This window comes from Morchella importuna, assembly GCF_003444635.1.
Source record: "Morchella importuna strain M04M26 chromosome Unknown Morimp01GS002, whole genome shotgun sequence".
Lineage (NCBI taxonomy): Eukaryota > Fungi > Ascomycota > Pezizomycetes > Pezizales > Morchellaceae > Morchella > Morchella importuna.
This window is the reverse complement of record NW_025763399.1, coordinates 915,065-932,655: the sequence shown is the minus strand read 5'-3', so window position 1 is coordinate 932,655 and position 17,591 is coordinate 915,065. Positions and strand designations below refer to the sequence as shown.

The window sequence follows — 17,591 nt, the reverse complement described above, 5'->3', positions numbered from 1 at the left end:
TATTACCTGTTCAGCACCTATAGTCCTACATTATACCAGCGCTACCCGGATTATATTAACCGTCCAACCACTGTCTCAAGGACGATTCGCGAGGTGTACGCTATTCGCATCACCGTTATTGCGGCGTAGTGTCTCTCAATATCAACACGGGAACCACCGACGCCTTGCCCTCCAACGTGGAGGTAGTAATCCTTGGCATTACGTCTCTCTCTCCATGGCTTGATCTAATGCCAAATTCGAAGGACCTGACCACACGGGGAGCGTGCGATCGGACTGATACGCCTGGATTACTCACCAGAGGGAACCCATCTATATCCTGGTAACCTAGGTATATACCCAGTCGGATCGAAAGCAAGGTATACACTACGGCAACTTCATATCCGCTACAGAGCCGTCCATGGATCTCGTCATTTTCGGAGATCAATGGATAGGTATATTGTTAAACAGTGCACAAACGAGCAGCCACAACATCACTCGGTATACCCTCAGCCGACATATCATTTTATCAGAATAATCTACGTTAACCGAATATCAGCGTAGTCACAACCAATCACTCGTTCATATGCCATCACTCCGTCATGGAAACTCACTCGTTCATGCCGTATCACTCGTAGTGATATCGAGTGATATATCATGACTAGGCTCACAGCCAAGAATCGATATCTCGCCTTCTAAAATAGATAGTGGTGTCTGGACACGTCACTTAGTCTCGTGTATGGCCACTAGAGCCTTTCGAACTAAAAACAACACCACCAGATCACGCCGTCACGCAATATCCACCACTAACCACCGACCCCCGCAACACCCCCGGCGGCTTGGCTGTGGGGTCAGTGACAGTATTGCGCGCGCGAGTGGAAAGCCATTTCAAGCGCGTGAATTAGATTTGCCACTCTTCCCCACCTTCTGGCTTCTGCGCCCCGAATCTGTAACATGAACTCATAAGATTGTACGTAGGAGGGAGACTAAATCTATTGAAGCGCAGTAAAGGAAATAACGAACTCCCAAAGTCAGACTGTTACAAAATGAGAGAATTAGGCAAATGAAGTTCTTGGAGAAAAGAACATGGGAATATTAAACCACGAACCAGGGCCCCGAACTAACAACGGCAGTGTCAATAACACATGTATTTCTCAAGGATATGTTAGAAAACGAATATATATATGTAGACAGAACATTTTAGGGGGGAAGATCTGAGAGCAGTAGTAGGTGGGGTATGGAATGATATTTGTTACGCTTTATACTGGAATATATCTACCAGAAACTAAAAGATAGTTTGAGCTCTGGACAACAAGGAGAAATTGAAGATGTAATGATTTGATTCGCTATGAACATATTGGATATTTGTTGAAAGACTTGAAGAGCTACGAATAACAACTATAACAGCCCCTCATTATTTCAAGAGACCAATAGCTCAAAGAGACAAAGAACAGAACTCGCGAAAACCCACCGCGCATTCAACACCTCACATCCCTTAACACCCCTAGCATTGACCACACACTGATGCCACCTCAAAGCGCCGGATGCCCCCTCCACCCCTCCCGCATAACCTCATCATCACGATCAAACGTGCCATAAAAAATGGCCCCGCCCCGTCCCCCGCCTCAAACTACTACCAGCTCCCCAAACCCAGCCCCCACTTCACTGCATCTAGCTCAGGCCCCTGCGCCCCTTCCTCCCCTCCCCCAACGTCCCCCTCATCCAGCCTCGGAAAATCCATAGCCCCCAGCAAAACCTCATTCAACCCCCTCCCCTTCCCCTCCCTCACACTCCCCACCTTCGCCAGCTCCATCCTCGTCGCCCTCAACACCCGCTCCTCCATCTCCTCTACATGCCGCCCCTCCGCATGCCGTCTCATCACATCCGCGTACGCGTCTCTGCCGACTACATAATCGCGCGCGTCAAGCTGATACCACGACTCGTCGATCTGGATGGGCGTGCCCTCGTCGTGGCCGACGAAGAAGTCCATCGCGATGCGCTTGGCGACGCGGTAGTCGTCTTGCAGGTCGAGGCCGACGGCCGCCATTAGCCGGTTTGTGCCGGACTCGATGTTGCAGTGGTCGGCGCTAGCGAGGACGAGGTCGCCGCAGCCGCAGCGCTTGAAGATGCGCGGTCCTTTGTGGGTGGCGAGGAGGGATGTGAGGTCGTAGGGACCGCTGGGAAGCGCGGGGTGGTGGAGCAGGCGGGCGGGGATGTACCCGGCGGGCGAGGAAGTGGAGGAGGATGTGGTGGAGGCATTGCTGGAGGTGGAGGGCGTGTATTGGATGGGAGAGGAGCGGGTCGCCCAGTCTTTGTCGTCGGTGACGGAGCTGTCCGCCGTAGCCGCCGGTGTTTCTTTTGTGGGGTAGGTGCAGCGGGTTCCTCGTGGGTCGCACTGGAGAGGCGTGATATAGTCACGACATTTCCTGGCACTGCTGGAGTCCAGCGGGGTGGACGTGTGATAGATCGGTGTGTCCATCCTTGGGAAGGCCAATCGGTCCTTCATCATGCGCAGGCTCGTCCCCACGGGCATTCCGCAGGACGAACTCTCAGTTGGGTCCGGGATATTATCAAAGTTATAAGTCACCCCACGCTCCGCATGCAGACAGTAGACAGTATCAGGCTCAGTGTGAAATATCCTGTCATTGAGTATGGTCTCCCCGCTCGCCGATGTTTGTCTGTTATACATACGGAAGGTGAGGTCGACATCGTTCATGGTGTATCCAGGTGTCTGGCTAGGCCTCAGATCCATATTCATGAAGTGGCCGTCTGGGGTCCCGAGCCAGAACTCGATCTTTAGCGGGTTATGCCCAGTCCTGTCCAGCGCAATCATGTCGGGCCCGCGGAATGTGAAGCCCTTGCGAAAGGCAACAGAATCTTCCTCTGTAATGGGTCGGTCTGCTATGGAGTTGTCGATTTCTGGATCAGACTTAGGTGGATCAGGTATTGGTGCACTGACCGTTGACTGGTAAAGGCTATGGGCAGCAACCTGCGCGGGATCCGTCTTTGCTGGATCGCCCTTTGGGGGACCTGTGTTTGCTGGATCCGCCAGAGGCCTGCTAGTGGTTGTGTGATAATGGCTGTGCGGACTACCAGACTGTGGTGGATATTTCGCTGCCAGAATAGCTGCCTTTGGCGGGATGACCTTTGGCGCTTCCATCTTTCCTGGATTGAGGTTCAGCGGTTCTGTTTTGAGGGTATCAGGCCTTGCTGAATCAGCCTTTAGCAGTTCAGTTTTAAGTGGATTAGACCTTGGCGGATCAGGCGTTGTCGGAGCGGCCTTTGGTAGGTCAATCTTTGGCAGGTTGACCGCTGGCAGATCGAGCTTTGGTGGGTCAAGCACCTTTGGCTCTGGCTCTGGCGGAAAGAAGGATGTGATTGGAGTTGAATCTCCGGTTGTCGGCAGGCCGATGGCCATTGGCTCCATCTGCTTTTTCCTCCCATGTCTAGGGGGGCGGATGGGAGCCATAGTGATCTTTAAATCAGAGGTTGGGATGAAGAATAGCGATGATGATTCGTCAGGTTGTGGATGAGAGATGTAGATAGTTGTGTTGTGCTGAGGTTGAACGTTGTGGTTGTTGTTGTTGTGTGAGGTTGCTAACAACAAGCGAAACAGGAGAGCCTCGACCCTAAGCCACATTATTTATTCTTTGCTATTCCAAGCTTTCTCGCGACGCAACCACAATCTTCAAACTTTGATCTGTAATAGGCGTCATCGGATCAGTAGGTAGGTGACCTGCCTGGTTGGTTGACAAGTAGATATTTCGGAACCGATTGCGGCGGTCAGGATGGGCACTGGGATAGCAGATGCAAATGGCGAGAGCTACCCGTCATTCAGAAAACAAGATTTCAAATCACTCCTCCGCTCAACTGCATTCGTTCATGGCACAAGATTCTATTCAGTCCATTCTCCATAAATACACCACCTGGGGAATGCCGCCGTCTGTGGGAATGGTTGAGAACAGGTGGCGTCCCGCTAAATATGCCAGATCTACAGCAACTTTGTTTCCATAAATGCCACCTTATTAATCCCAGAAACAACAGTGCTCATCATTCTCGGAAGTCAAAATCAAGTTTCACTCTCCGGCCACGCACATGTGCTGGGAAATGGGAATCACCATCTATCACTCGCATTGTCGGGGTCCAGTTCTTTATTGGCGTAATCTTTTTTTTTGTTTAGTCCATGTATTCAGTGTTCAAGTACGCCGCATTAAGAAATCTTTTTTGATCAGACCGGTGATCACGAGTACACCCATTTCACTTCATCAATAGCGTTAGATCGTCACGCGGGGCCTCTCTTTACTGGGCCATCATCAATTCTATAGCAAATTCTATTCGACTTTTTCATCGAATTAGTTAATCCATATATCTACTTACTCTCAACCGCCATCGACATTTCATTCCTACCCACAAATCAAGCTTTGAGTCTAAAACCTGAATTTATTTGCCGCAGAGCACAGAAACAGCCCCCTCCCGCTCTACATAAACCGGTCGCTGCAGCCACTGCTCATAATCGAAGCTAACACCATCAGTCCACTCTATGCAACATCAATCCATCCCACAAAGTCATTGCGAAAACGAGCCGCATTCTCCTTCTTCCCACAACCATTCCCTGGCCCGAACGTCATCCGTCACTCATTCCCTCCATCTCGATAATCATCGTTTCATCATCCACTCATCTCTAGAAACATCTCTCAAAGATCCTTATCCATCATCCTTCAAAATGCCCCACCTTATCATACCCTTCACCCGCAAAGCTTTCCCAAAACGCACCAAGTTCTTCCGCACCACCGAGGTCAAGCTCACCAAAGCCGCCCAAGCCGCCGCCGAGCTCCTCAACAACATCACCCTCCCCCTCGTCTGGTGCCCCTCGGAGGCGCAGAAGCTCCTGCACGCCTTCCAGCGCTGCGAGTACGAGATCCTCTCCGACCCCGACCTGACCCGCTTCGTCGACGCCAACTTGCAAAAGTGGCAGGCGGCAATGTACAAGCACAACCAGGAGTACAAGAACCTGTATGAGGTCATGATGACGCTCAAGGCGCTGTATAAGAAGCGTGTTGCCCGCGGGAAGGACCATTGTGGCGAGTATGACCTGTGCTGTAGGATTAACCTCGGCTGGGCGAAGCTGAGTGAGACGTTTGATCCGTATGTGGTCCGTTACTTTAATGAGACGGAGCATGGGAAGAGGGATAAGAGTAAGAAGGGGAGATTGGCGGAGTTGGAGAAGAGGATTGCGCATCAGGAGAACATTAGGGTAGAGATGAAGGATAGTGGTGCGGAGGATTAATCTGCGAGCCTTTTTTGTGTGGCCGATGACTAATTATGAACAGGTGTCCTTGATGATGGGAGTGACTGGCGTTTCAACGATGATGGATGGTGAGGTAGAGGGGATTTGAAACCGACACTGTGTGGTGTTAATTTCGGTGGATGCCATGAGGAGCCCTGTTTTAACATTTCTTTCTGATCTCGCTCTTCTACCTTCATTTCTCTGAGGGCTGATATGTTGTTGTGTTGCAATGTCGGGGCGTCTGAAGCCTACACCAATGATCAAAGGGTTTTCTTTGGTTTCATCTTTCTTCATTTCTTACTTTCTTTGACGACAAAAGGTGGTGCAATGTGTTGGTGCACCTGTCGGTTGTTTGTGGACTTTGATTCTGCTGGTGCTTTGTTGACGTATATGAGTTACGCAGTACTTTCCTTTCTCTCGCAGTGAGTACATCTTTCAATCTAGGCTTTCGTTGATATCTTTTTATTCTTCGTTTTTTGTTCCTTTCAGATACATTAGCATGTTGCATGGAGACTTTTACTTAGGGTACGTTGAGCTATATATGTATGCTACAAATGACATCATGGTTTCGCAGAGTTGGGATCGGACCGATTCACATTGCATTCAAACAGCAATACAGATCACCTAAGTCACCTAAGCTGCGCAGGAAATATTTCCACTTTTCTCTCACAATTTCGCTTTCCAGTTCCAGAGTCGTTGGTATGTCACGACTACATGAATAGTAACACACGTTATTTTTCGATGATTGTGAGGAAGAGACTGATAACCTGAATGACCTGCTGAAAATCTCCCTGAACTCCCAAAATAAACTCTCCAAAGTGACCTACCCACCGCTACAAACAAAAAGGGACTGACTGAAGCTCACCCAGGACCGCGGTTCATTTGGGTTGAGGGGGTAATTACAGACAATACCGGTCCTTATATAACTTGGAAGTGGTACTGAAATGACAGATATTCTCTTCCAGCTATGATGTCTTTGTGTACTTTAGACGTATTTCCTGAGGCCAAGTATCTACATATATTTATGCAGGTCTCAGTGCATTACTAGCACTCCCGGGGGTGACAACAGAGGCCCCCGGTGCTCCCAGAGGATGATAAACACTGACTGCCCCCTGGGCAGCTTTGAAGGTTACTTCCTAAGCCATAATTGTTCAACTACTCGATAATCCTACCGACTGGCGCGATGTCACCATCCTCTCTCCTCTTACACGCACAGCTCATACTAAACAGGTGTATCCGAGTCCGTCTCTTGACGGTTGAGGGGCTACGTGTATTTTATACCAGCTTTAAAACAGTTATCCCGTTCTCTACCACCTGTATGAAAATTGAAAGGTCCCATCTTTCGTCCGGTAGAGCAGAGTCACTGGTAATGATATTAGGAGCCACGGGCTTGACGGCGGGTAAACAATGTGGTTAGCGGCTTGGCCCCACTGAGCCCACCGTTCATTTGTCCTTCTTTGCATTTTCATCAGTATGGAGAACAAAAGGACATAAAGCATAACATCTGTGAGATATCAATACTCAAATGATACCGGACTTTTATCGTTAATTACTCGTTGATATATATATGTTAACGGACTAAAAACCGAAACGGCAGTGCCCCCTGATACATCACCGAGAGAAAATGCGGCGAAATACCGAGGTCCACCATTCCTCTTCGGGATCGGAACAGATTTCAGCAACGACAACTTGTCGACATGCATTCAAAAAGGACATGTGGGGGTACTTTACCGTTATTCTATTACCTTATCTAGATTGTTCGCTCTATCCAGTCACAACCTCAAGTCTTGGTCGGTGTGGAACGTCCCGTGCAGCTGAAATAATCACTCTCAATTTTCACTCAGCCAGCACCAGTGTCGAACCTCAACAAGTATTTATATAAAGCTCTTTAATACTCCGAATATTCCTCCATCGGTAGACATGGACTTAAGTGGTCAGGAGGACTCTCTCCATTCAATGCCCGGTTGTCCCACAATGGTAAGTCCAGAAATTCGGTGAGAGTTTAAAACGCATATACGGAATTTCAGTGTTTTAGTTCTTTCAAATAACTTGTTAAAATAATAAGATTGTCTTCTAATGCCGAGAGATGGGCTGATAAAGATACAGCAGCGAAACCACAAACGCCCTTTCGAGGAAGAAAATAATTATCTGCCTCAAATGATGCAAAAGCCACACAAGGTAAATTGCCACTCCTGTATTATGATATTTCCAGATAGATACTAACGGTGCATGTATTATAATATAGCGGGCCCGAGTTACAGACTCTGAAAAATCAAGAGCTCAACAAGATGCAACCACGGTCGCCATCGCCGGCGACGAAGTAGTGAGTGGAACGACCACTGCGAGTGATACATTATCCGAGAGTCGGAAGGGTTTCTTTCTCCCACTCGAAGGGAAGGATATCCAATTTCTGCACCTCCGGCACCCGGAGAGCGGACCCCTCGAGAGGGTTCTGTTCGGAGGTGTGTAAATAACTATCCCCCTATTGAATACAATTTATCTCACTTCCCTATCGTATCGTCTCTTTTAGTGTTGCCTTTGCTAACCTATTATCACACATAGCTACCCCGCGCCTCATCTGGAGATACGCAAGCAGCATCCATATCCCATGGGGCAACCCAATCTACTCCCGGGCCCCACCACCACCATTGAACAACCGCGAGCGGAGTGTGCCACTGCACATTGAGTCCCTTCGTGGTCCTTCGCCTCTACATATCTGCAGCACAGGCAACAACGATAATGCTCCGGAGGTCAATCGTATGGCTCACGGCGATCACTGGACCTACGATTATTGGTTCTACGACGCTGAGCAGGAGCATTCAGAAGATGGCGAGGGTGATAAAGAGGATGAGGTGACCGAGGACGATTTCTGCTGCTTACAGACCTCTCGGTTCTGGTTGATCGATGAAGATGATCATGGTCGTCCGCTTAATAGTACAATGGAGCCATTTACCTTCACCCCGTGGAGTTCGCCGCTTGGATATTCGTAAGTAATGATTGTGCATTATAAAAATAATTTATTCTTTCATCAACTGATATACAATCAATGAGTGCAGCAAGGAATCACCTCATTGAATCATGACAGAACACCAGATCATGTTTGACGGTTATAGTGGATGATACGATCCTCTGATGTTGGGGGTCATTATAGGTGAAAATATGTTTCTGACACAAGTGTTATTTTATGTTGCGCTTTTCTAATGTTGAGCTTTTCTAAACGATTTTAATAAAATCTCCTTGATTGCTTTATTTCAATATTTCTCTCTGTTCCTTACACAGCTGTCGCGTGGGGATTTGTGTTGGGACGGGCCTGTTCGAGACGCGCACGGCATACAGACCTAACTGGCTCGGACTGAGGAAAGGAAGGTTGGGCTAGATATTTGACGCCATTTCCAGTGGATTTTAATGAAGGCCTCCTGTTTTTATCAATACCAATGAAATATATAGCGCCGCTTAACACACTATGCGTCTCTTTTCGGGGTGTCGGAGGTGGCTTTTTTTCTGCAACCAGAAACTCACTCCCTCGTTGATTTTGATCAGGTGAAGCTTTTCACACAAAAATGTATAAATCTTTACTGTTATCATAAAAATCAAATAAATATCTTCATCACATATGTTGATGTACATCGGCGATTTGAATTAATTTGGGGTCTTGGGCGGATATACATTTTGAGCTTAGCCAAACCGACATCGATGTTCATCGATTATCGCTCACATTCAAAGCCACCGCACCCACACATCGGATAGCGTTTTTAGCACAATTGTCATTCAATTGGACAACTAATACACTCGACAATCCTTCCCAACAGAAAACCCAGGTTTTTCCTGAACTCCAAAAGTACAACTCACCATCACTCCGTCTCCCAAACCACCAACTGACACTCAAACTCAGTACAGAGCCATGCCCCGCCCGCACTCCCGCGACATGATCTGCAACCTTGCCACCTGCCGAGGACTAATTGGCACCCCCGAAGCCGCTCTCTCCCTCCGCCAACGCTACGATCTGGAGCCCATAATCGATGACGCCTTGACCGTCCCTGCCCTCGACGAGATGACTACTCTCGAGATCCACGGCATCCGGTGGGGGATCAACCGTGTCCAGCGGCGCATGGATGTAAATGCACGGTACAGCAACCTCTGCTATACGCAGCTGAGATTCATCCACGAGATGAATGTGGAAAAAAATTCTAAAAAGGTGGAGTCAGAGATCATGGAAAAGCACCCTGAGATTTTCTGGGCAGCGATGCGATGGAGAGACCTCAGGGTTCTGTTGGCCGATACTGCCAGACAGATGGCGGAGGATATTGGTAAGTTTGCGGAGGAGATGATGGATTGTAGGTGTGAGATGCAGTTGCTGGAGGGGCAGCTGGAGGCGGAGACACAGAAGTGTAGGGAGTGCTATCTGCAGATCTTAAGGGAGTATGGTCTGATGACAGGGAGTCCTAAGTAGGAGAGGGGACGAGATCTTTGTCAAGGTTTTACTTCAAGTGTGTTACAAAGAAGATCTCTACATACTCATGAGCTTCACTTTTCAGAGGAAAATGTCATATCATGTATCCATTGGCGTTGATTTGTATAAAGGTGTCATTTAAACTATCGTCAAAGTCAAAAAAAACCATTGGATAGGTGTCATAAATAAAGAACCGCACGCTACCTATTATCAAGGTTCGGGAGTGGGTCGTGGAATATCACTCGTAGTACACGGATTAGGGGCTTTTTTCTTTTTTCTATTTAGAGAGATATTTATCATGGAGCGGAGAGTTGGGACTACTGTAGAAGAATTGTCATCCAGGGGCGTTGTTGACACGTTTAAGATGGTTTAAAAATCACTATCCTTCGAAACACATCGATTTGATGACACATTTCACATTGGCAAAGCTAGGAAGATACAAGGGAACAAGAAAACAAGACGTTGCATTATCTCTATATCAATCAGCACCCACACCAGCGCTACGCCATTCAGTGATTGTTGACGGCCGCCCATCCCACACAAGCCTAGAAAACCCGAGAGGCACCCCCGAAGGATGAGACGCGATGGTCTCCCTGACCCGGTGCGAGAGGAAAAGGGCATGGGACCTTCAGAGAAGTATAGTGTGTGCATATGTATCTTTCTCATTGATATATCCTAATTATAGAATTAGCGTATAGTTCAACGAGTGTATAATAGTGGATTTCAAGGATATCGTTACATATTACAGGCCCAAACATTGTTGAAATGTTTCTAGGACGCGAAGTATCTCCTGGTTTCGGGAAGGAGGATGGTGATGGGAGAGAACTGGGTTCAAGGTATCTTCATCCTGGTATTCACGGGCCAGGGCGGCGAGGGCAAGGTACTTCTTGACTCGATGCCCAGAGCCGCTATCTCTTCCAAATCCTACTCATTGAAATAAATTAGTAAACTGCTTGCTATACATATGTATCGATTCCAAGAGAGACATACCATTTCTCCGGTCCCTCTGCACTCAACCGGGCGTCCGACCCGGCACGACACCCAGTTTGGTCAACGTCAGTGGTGGTCGCTGGTTCACCCAACTACTCCTGACGGAGAGCCCTGACGATCAGGTGCAACTGTAAAGGAAGAGCAAATCAATGGCTCCCCGTTCCACAACTCGCTATACACAATAGTAAAAATGGTGAAAGTATATGCGGCTTCAAAAAAGGAAGCAACATACATGCCCACCCACCCCGGACCGACTCGGAGCGCCACCAATCCTTTGCAGATCCCTTTGGGATCCCTGGTGTACCCAACTACTCCGGCTTACCAGAACTGCGGAGCAAAGCCTTCGGTATATATCGGGGGGGCGAGCCAGTCTGATAGCCTCGTTCCATTCTTCGGGTCCCTACGAATACGATGAAATCAATAAAGGCAGTTGTAATTTGTAGGAGCAAAGGAACATACCTTCCTACCCCGGCCACATCATCAGACAGGCCAGGCAAGATCCACCGATGCCTCGTCGATCCCATGGGAATCTCTGGTTTATCCAACTACTCCTAATTAGAAACACAGAGGCTCAGAACCCTTCATGAGGGTTATCCTTCCCCAGGCGGCATGATCCTGCTGCTTCATCTCCTGCACCTCCATGTCCCGGGGTTAAAGGAGACCGTGCAGGTGATTGGCCAGGCCGAGACGACGTCGGTATTTGAGGGAAGAAACCTCCCAGCCAGCAGACACACAGAGGTGTAGGGTAGGTGAGGGAGAGACGCCAATGCTCTTCCATCTCCTTCTTGCACGACCACTGTGCTGTGTTTTTGCAAATTTGGAGGCCACCCAGGGTAAGCCTCACAGATGCAGAGATGGAAGGGAGAGCTGAGCTCGGCAGGCTTGGGATGAGAGCAGCCGAGCGTATTGACGTTCCCAAATTAAGTCGTGCCCTGATAGTTCATTAGCTTAGGCTGAATCAGAGTAGGTGAAAAGACTTCTGAGTGGATGGGGAAACACATACCCCAACTTCATGCCGAACATTTTGGGTTTAGTGGACGCGGTTCCCGGCCCTACTATGTTGCTATAAGGCAAGACACCAGCGAATAAGGAGGCGCGGTGTTCCTTTTTATCTTCATGACCTATGGATGGATGGAAGTTAGTACAATAGATAATCCCTAGAATTGAACTCGAGTGGGAGCCTTACCACAGTGAAGCCTTGGTTTAGTTAGCTATCACCCGCGGTTGGGGGACCGAAGGTGCCATATCAAAAACCTTCCTCGATGAAGGTCTCTGATTGAGGTATTGCAGAGAAACTCAGGGTTTCTGTATCATGCTCATGTTGCGGAGAGACTGAGGGGTCCGGTTACGATGTATGAGAATCAACGGTTTAAGAGAAGAAGGGTGGTAATGCTTGCAGTAGACAAGCTTGGGTGCCAAGCAGAGGTGAGAGAAAGAGGGGTATCGAATACACTTCTTACGAATCATACTTGTTCGAGGTAGTATAACATACTGACGAATTGTCTTATGCAAGATTTATCTTCCCCCATTATATGAAAACTTATTTAATTTCTTAGATTCTTCAGTTACTGCCAGCGAATCTCTTCACCGGCCGATAAACGAACACAGTCCTAACTAACAGGAAATGCAAATGCGTATACTCTTCGTTTCCTAATTCTGATAACAATCTGATACATATATCATCTTATTGCCACCCGTCGCATTCATTTCACCAGTCTAGGGATCCAGCGGCTCTGTTCCGTGGAACGTCCCGGTTGGACTAAAGTTCAAGTCCAATTTTTCTTTATAGATTTTATTAAACCTGATGAACATCTGACTTCTCGATAATGTATATCAATAGCGATCACCATGCGCATACAAAACCACTATCGCGCGCCGTTGAAGGTACTCTAAAAGAACTCACCCGACCGAGTGACAACCTATGATGCGCATCCTCAGCTTCCTTGCGAGCATGCACTGTTCTCTTCCGAATAACTACTACACCTTTAATGAAATGGGAGATTTCCGAATTTCGCCTCGGTTTCTTGTCACGTTTAGTTTACAAGTGGTAGAGGATATGCAGACAGCATTACCGCGCGCAGGCGCGGTGGTCTCGCGAGGCCAGAGCTAGCTCCGGACCCACGTAGGGAATGTTATGTCACTTATATCTGCTAGCATTGTCCATTCTATAGTGTACCACCAGACATTCTTTTCTATTACGCCACTTCGACAAAACAGCCAGTTCAATCGATTTCTCCATTCGCGACTGACTTTATGGAAACTCACAGTTACAATGCATAGCGTGTATATATATGTAGCCATCAGTAATTATCATATGTGTTTAAATTAAACACCATAGGGTTGCAACTTAACGCTCTTAGTACCATACCGTCTGTTGTCGATAAAGCATTAGGTCTTGTCCCGTAGGGGAACGTCTTAGGTCGGTTCGTCTTATCTACCGTGCCAAGACATTCTTGGCGTTTCCGCAGCTACGGATAGTTCGCGAATCAACACCAGAACCATAACGTTTCCAATCCCTTACGACCATCACCATCATTCATGACGAAGTGTTCCATCACACAACCACATTCATTATAAAATAAACCCAATAATCACGGAATTTTACCCCCATCTAGTGTTTTTAGAAAGCAAGTACACTGTCCTTTAAACAAAAAAAAAGGGACAACCTAGATCGAAATACGATGGAATCTCTCACTCCCCTCTTTGTCCGCCAGAGATTCCTCCAAAGCAAGCTCGACATCTACGGCGCGCGCTATGCCGAACACATCAGGACTCTTGACGAGGATCGCCAAATTGCGCAGCAGTTCAGTCCCAAGATGATGAAAGCATTCGACCAGCATCAGCGCTTCGAAATGTTCAGATTAAAAGAACGTATTGGCGAGATCATGGACAAGATCGAAGATGTCCAGAAGAAGATTGAGCACAAGCTTGAGGAGCTGAGGGGTCTTTGGATTCTTTAACCGAGATGGACAAGATTGCACTTTGGAATTGGTGCACGTGACTTTACCTGTTTAATAGCTGTTATATTGAAAAGCGAAAGGTAAGGTGTACTCCTAATAGATGTAAGTCAATGCTAAATCGGGTTAGTGGTTCAATAGATGAAGGTAAAAGTCAAGCTTGGAAAGAGATTTAAAGGATGATGGGCATTTCCGAGTATTACTTATGGGTCCAGAGTCCACATTTGTCAAAATCATGTCGGTTTAATATATTAATATGCTATCACTCCACAATATAAATTGTCAACACCTTTATCCTTCATACGTGTACTTCTCCAATGTCAACCTACTAGAGAGCACAAGTGGGATATACTTAATTAGGGGATCAGACGCTAATAAGATTTATATATATTCCTATTATTCTCAAAAGTCTCTTATTATACTAAAGCCAGGTTGACAGCCATTTTAATCTAAGGGCTAAGCTTTCAATTCATGCTACGTGCCGCGAATGACGATGATGCCCGCTGCCGCAACAATCACTCTCGTCCACTCTCCTAGCCAGCGAGGAAAAAGAAACCTCATGTCAATTTGGATCGTCAAAATGCTAGGACATTAGCTGAGGAAACTCGGTGTCAGTTCGGTAACCCTAACCCCGAACAAATTTGGTGGGAATAAATATCGGTTATTGAGGTTCTATTCGAGGTTTTAACAGGTAGGATATGGGGTTTCTATCACAGCCAGAGATCCACCGTTCGGAACCACTCCTTCGAGGAGGTGGGGTCATACTTTTCCCTCCCTCCATATGATTCTTGTTGCTCGTTCGTTCAAGGAACGAATCTAATCCTGGGATATTCCAAACTACGTACGATTATAATAACGCGCAAAAAATGAGAGGTTTGTGAGGAACTGAAAACGCAATAAGAGCTTAATCTTGAACAAGGCAAACACTACGCTTCCATGAGCCACTAAATAGGCTTATAGAGTTACCCGTCTCGACACTGATGCAGTTTAAAACTTCGTCTTATAAAAAACCTAGTTTGGGCGGTGAAGTAGTGGGCGCCGATGGTTAGATTAGAGAACCTCTCGTTTCAAGGGTCTAGCTGGGGTAAAAGAAAAAAAATAATGGGTGTTCAGTTTGATCGTGGAATTACTAAGCAGGATTCGAACCCGGTATCCGCTGTCGTCATAAGTTTCCTAAACCGGAGGCATATACCACTATGCTAACCGAAGCTGAGAGACTGCGTTCTGGGGAACATTTTAAACGCACACTTAGACGTAACATCATTAGGTGAGGGGAGGGGCATAGTCATCTCTCGCTATAGTGATACTTCATATAGTGATACTCTCCCCCTAATGATAGGAATCGGTGGTCCGAAATACCCTTTCACCCGTATCCCCCCATTTCTCATGGGTGGGGGACTTCCTATAGGCGATGGAAGACGCTGCATTGCTATCTCACACACCGATCATGTTACGCTTTTGTCTCCCAAACCTTTCCGCTACTGTAAGAGTCAGTGACAAGGTTTCCTCGATTGCTTAACTATAGAAACGATCAATACTGGAGAACATTTGGGCAGAAGGACTGGAAAATACGGAGTGTAATATGGGTGTAGAGTGCATATTGAACAATTAAGCCAACGCAGGGCTCCAAGTGAGTCGGGGTGGGAGAACTATATCAGTTAGCTGGCACAGACCAACCGGCACCATAGTATCTCTTTTCCGTCTATGGCACGTGAAGCTTTTTGCACCTCATGCAATGTCGGGGAGGGGAATGAATCGGCATTCGGTCTCCCCGAAAGCTACTGCGAGGCCACAGTGTCATACCGGTAGTAGGGTCAGTATCACCCAGTTGAGTTCTCTATCACTGCAATCGTACCACCACGTTTTTAATTCGGGCTACTTTTTTTGGTGTGTTTCGTTATTTAATTTCCCCTTATCAATTTTTTGTACTTCACGATAGCTACGTATACATGTAGTTGGAGGTGGGAAGAATACCGTGCCAAAACTCTGTTTCGTCTCGTTACAACCCGATCTGTGGGACTCCCCCGAAATTACAACCTCCTTACTAAAGGTCAGGGGAACAGATATTAATCACCTTCCAATCCTCAGTCATACCAACCGGTTTTTGATATGGCATACGTACTCAACTTTGAAACCCTAACCCTCGAAGTACCAAAATCTCCCTCCTTTCAGCTAGACCTTTCCATTACTTGCTCACAGCACACCAAGACCTCCACCTTCACTGAATATCCAGGAAAGGCTCACCGTTCCCTTCATCTACATCTCTTTTAGCACTATACACCATCATCGACACCACTTCGTTCATCAGAACAATCCATCCCGCCGATCACCATCATGTTGAACCGCTACTGGAACTTCTATCAAATCACTGTACTCCCGCAATCCATTGATCGTAGCAAGCTGATCCATGTCTACGGCAATGGATGTCAGGAAGACCCCATCGGTGCGTTCTGGGATACTATCGATAGCCTCAATGTCTCGTCTACTGTCGATCTCTATGGTCTTGAGATTCACGTCTTGCCGGTTTCTTACCCCCCTGAGCCCACTACCTGGGAACGTGCCAAGGCTCGTGGAAAGAAGATTATTAAGAATCTGAAGGTTGATAAGAAGTCCCGTAAGTTTAAACCTTCTGTTTATGAATAACCTTCATATGAGACTGATATCTCGGTAGACAAGGGTAAATCGTGGTAGTAGTTTTGTGAAGGCAACGGAGAAGGGATGATATTTTCGGAGTTTATGGATGGACCACCGGAGTGTGGGAAACATAGGATGACTGGACACGCTCGCATTACTTCAAGAGGAGACGGGATATATTTCCCTCTGACCTTGTCGTTGTGGAGGATTACGCTCTTTTTTTCGTTTTCATAATTTGACACTTTAATCGTTGAGCTAAGGGCCATGGAGATGACTGATGTACTGAGGACAATACTTGTTCATCTAATGGCAAATACGGATATCTCTTGCTGTTACAAAGTTATGCTTCTTACTATATGTGCAGTTCTTCTTCCTACGCACCACGGCTGAGAAACAGTATCAAGAATGGGGAAAGATTCTGTTCATGTCTCTTGAAAGGACAGAAGCCTCGCAGACAGACTACAAATATTTTCATGTGAGATATTGAGCCGGGGGTGTGAGAATTTGAAGCTCAATGTCGTTCTGTAGACATAAAGGAACCATTCGGGGGTCCCTAAGCACCCCATTCTGGTCTTTACTGCTGATATTGCCTTCACATTCGGTGCAACTAAATCATATAATACAACATTTATCGGATTTAGAATAAGAGAACTAAATTTATTCCCACTTAACGCGGCAGAGTTCAAAGATACCATACGACTATTTTTATATGATTTAGCCTTGGTTAATATATATATTTGACGATGAATTACACTTATTGGCTTGTTCGTAGATCGTGTTCCAAGGGCTTCAATGGGCCAGCCCGGGTTGAAAAACAGAGTCGGCCTGACCCAGCCCATGCTATCAAGATGACGGCCTGGCCCAAACTAGATAGCCCGGGCCAGGTCTGGTCCAAATACATGGCCCGGGCCTCCATGAACAGAGGTGTCCGTGGGGAAGAACTGGGTGTTCGTCCATGGGAACTCATCGATCGCTGTTTAATTTACTGTGTTTGTTGGCTGCAGATTGGAATAAGGAATATGCTACAGCTCTCTTTGAGGTTAATGGTAAGAAATGTAGAGATGTCCTCGAACTCTCCTTCAAATAGCTAAGATTGTATGGAAACCCGACGGTCCGGGCTTACCTATTTAGCCCGGGCCAAATATTGACCTCCACCTGGCCCGGCCCATTGAACAAAACCTATGGCCCGGCGCGGCCCGTCAGGAAATAGCCCGGGCCGCCCGTCTCAACTCACGGCCCATTGAAGCCCTCGTCGTGTTCTTAAATTTTCTTTTTCCTAGGTCTCGGAATATCCCCC

The 17,591-nt window shown here is 47.1% G+C and overlaps 7 protein-coding genes across 7 annotated transcripts; 5 read left to right on the top strand and 2 right to left on the bottom strand.

Moving 5' to 3' along the window:
- Positions 1–1,609: 1,609 nt before the first annotated feature.
- Positions 1,610–3,445, bottom strand: LAJ45_01159 (uncharacterized protein; the record flags this gene model as incomplete). The annotated part of the gene is made up of 1 exon (XM_046110757.1): positions 1,610–3,445. The coding sequence occupies one exon, from the start codon at positions 3,443–3,445 to the stop codon at positions 1,610–1,612; it is 1,836 nt and encodes a 611-aa protein (XP_045975935.1).
- Positions 3,446–4,699: 1,254 nt separating this feature from the next.
- On the top strand, positions 4,700–5,263 carry LAJ45_01158 (uncharacterized protein; the record flags this gene model as incomplete). Its single annotated transcript, XM_046110756.1, has 1 exon — positions 4,700–5,263. The coding sequence occupies one exon, from the start codon at positions 4,700–4,702 to the stop codon at positions 5,261–5,263; it is 564 nt and encodes a 187-aa protein (XP_045975934.1).
- A 2,157-nt stretch (positions 5,264–7,420) lies between these two features.
- Positions 7,421–8,253, top strand: LAJ45_01157 (uncharacterized protein; the record flags this gene model as incomplete). The annotated part of the gene is made up of 3 exons (XM_046110755.1): positions 7,421–7,441; positions 7,509–7,725; positions 7,826–8,253. 3 exons carry the CDS (start codon positions 7,421–7,423, stop codon positions 8,251–8,253), a joined length of 666 nt encoding a protein of 221 aa, XP_045975933.1.
- Positions 8,254–9,164: 911 nt separating this feature from the next.
- Positions 9,165–9,713, top strand: LAJ45_01156 (uncharacterized protein; the record flags this gene model as incomplete). The annotated part of the gene is made up of 1 exon (XM_046110754.1): positions 9,165–9,713. One exon carries the CDS (start codon positions 9,165–9,167, stop codon positions 9,711–9,713), a length of 549 nt encoding a protein of 182 aa, XP_045975932.1.
- Positions 9,714–11,274: 1,561 nt separating this feature from the next.
- On the bottom strand, positions 11,275–11,726 carry LAJ45_01155 (uncharacterized protein; the record flags this gene model as incomplete). The annotated part of the gene is made up of 2 exons (XM_046110753.1): positions 11,275–11,635; positions 11,707–11,726. 2 exons carry the CDS (start codon positions 11,724–11,726, stop codon positions 11,275–11,277), a joined length of 381 nt encoding a protein of 126 aa, XP_045975931.1.
- Positions 11,727–13,384: 1,658 nt separating this feature from the next.
- On the top strand, positions 13,385–13,663 carry LAJ45_01154 (uncharacterized protein; the record flags this gene model as incomplete). The annotated part of the gene is made up of 1 exon (XM_046110752.1): positions 13,385–13,663. One exon carries the CDS (start codon positions 13,385–13,387, stop codon positions 13,661–13,663), a length of 279 nt encoding a protein of 92 aa, XP_045975930.1.
- Positions 13,664–15,994: 2,331 nt separating this feature from the next.
- LAJ45_01153 (uncharacterized protein) lies at positions 15,995–16,303 on the top strand (the record flags this gene model as incomplete). The annotated part of the gene is made up of 1 exon (XM_046110751.1): positions 15,995–16,303. One exon carries the CDS (start codon positions 15,995–15,997, stop codon positions 16,301–16,303), a length of 309 nt encoding a protein of 102 aa, XP_045975929.1.
- Between the last annotated feature and the right edge of the window lie 1,288 nt (positions 16,304–17,591).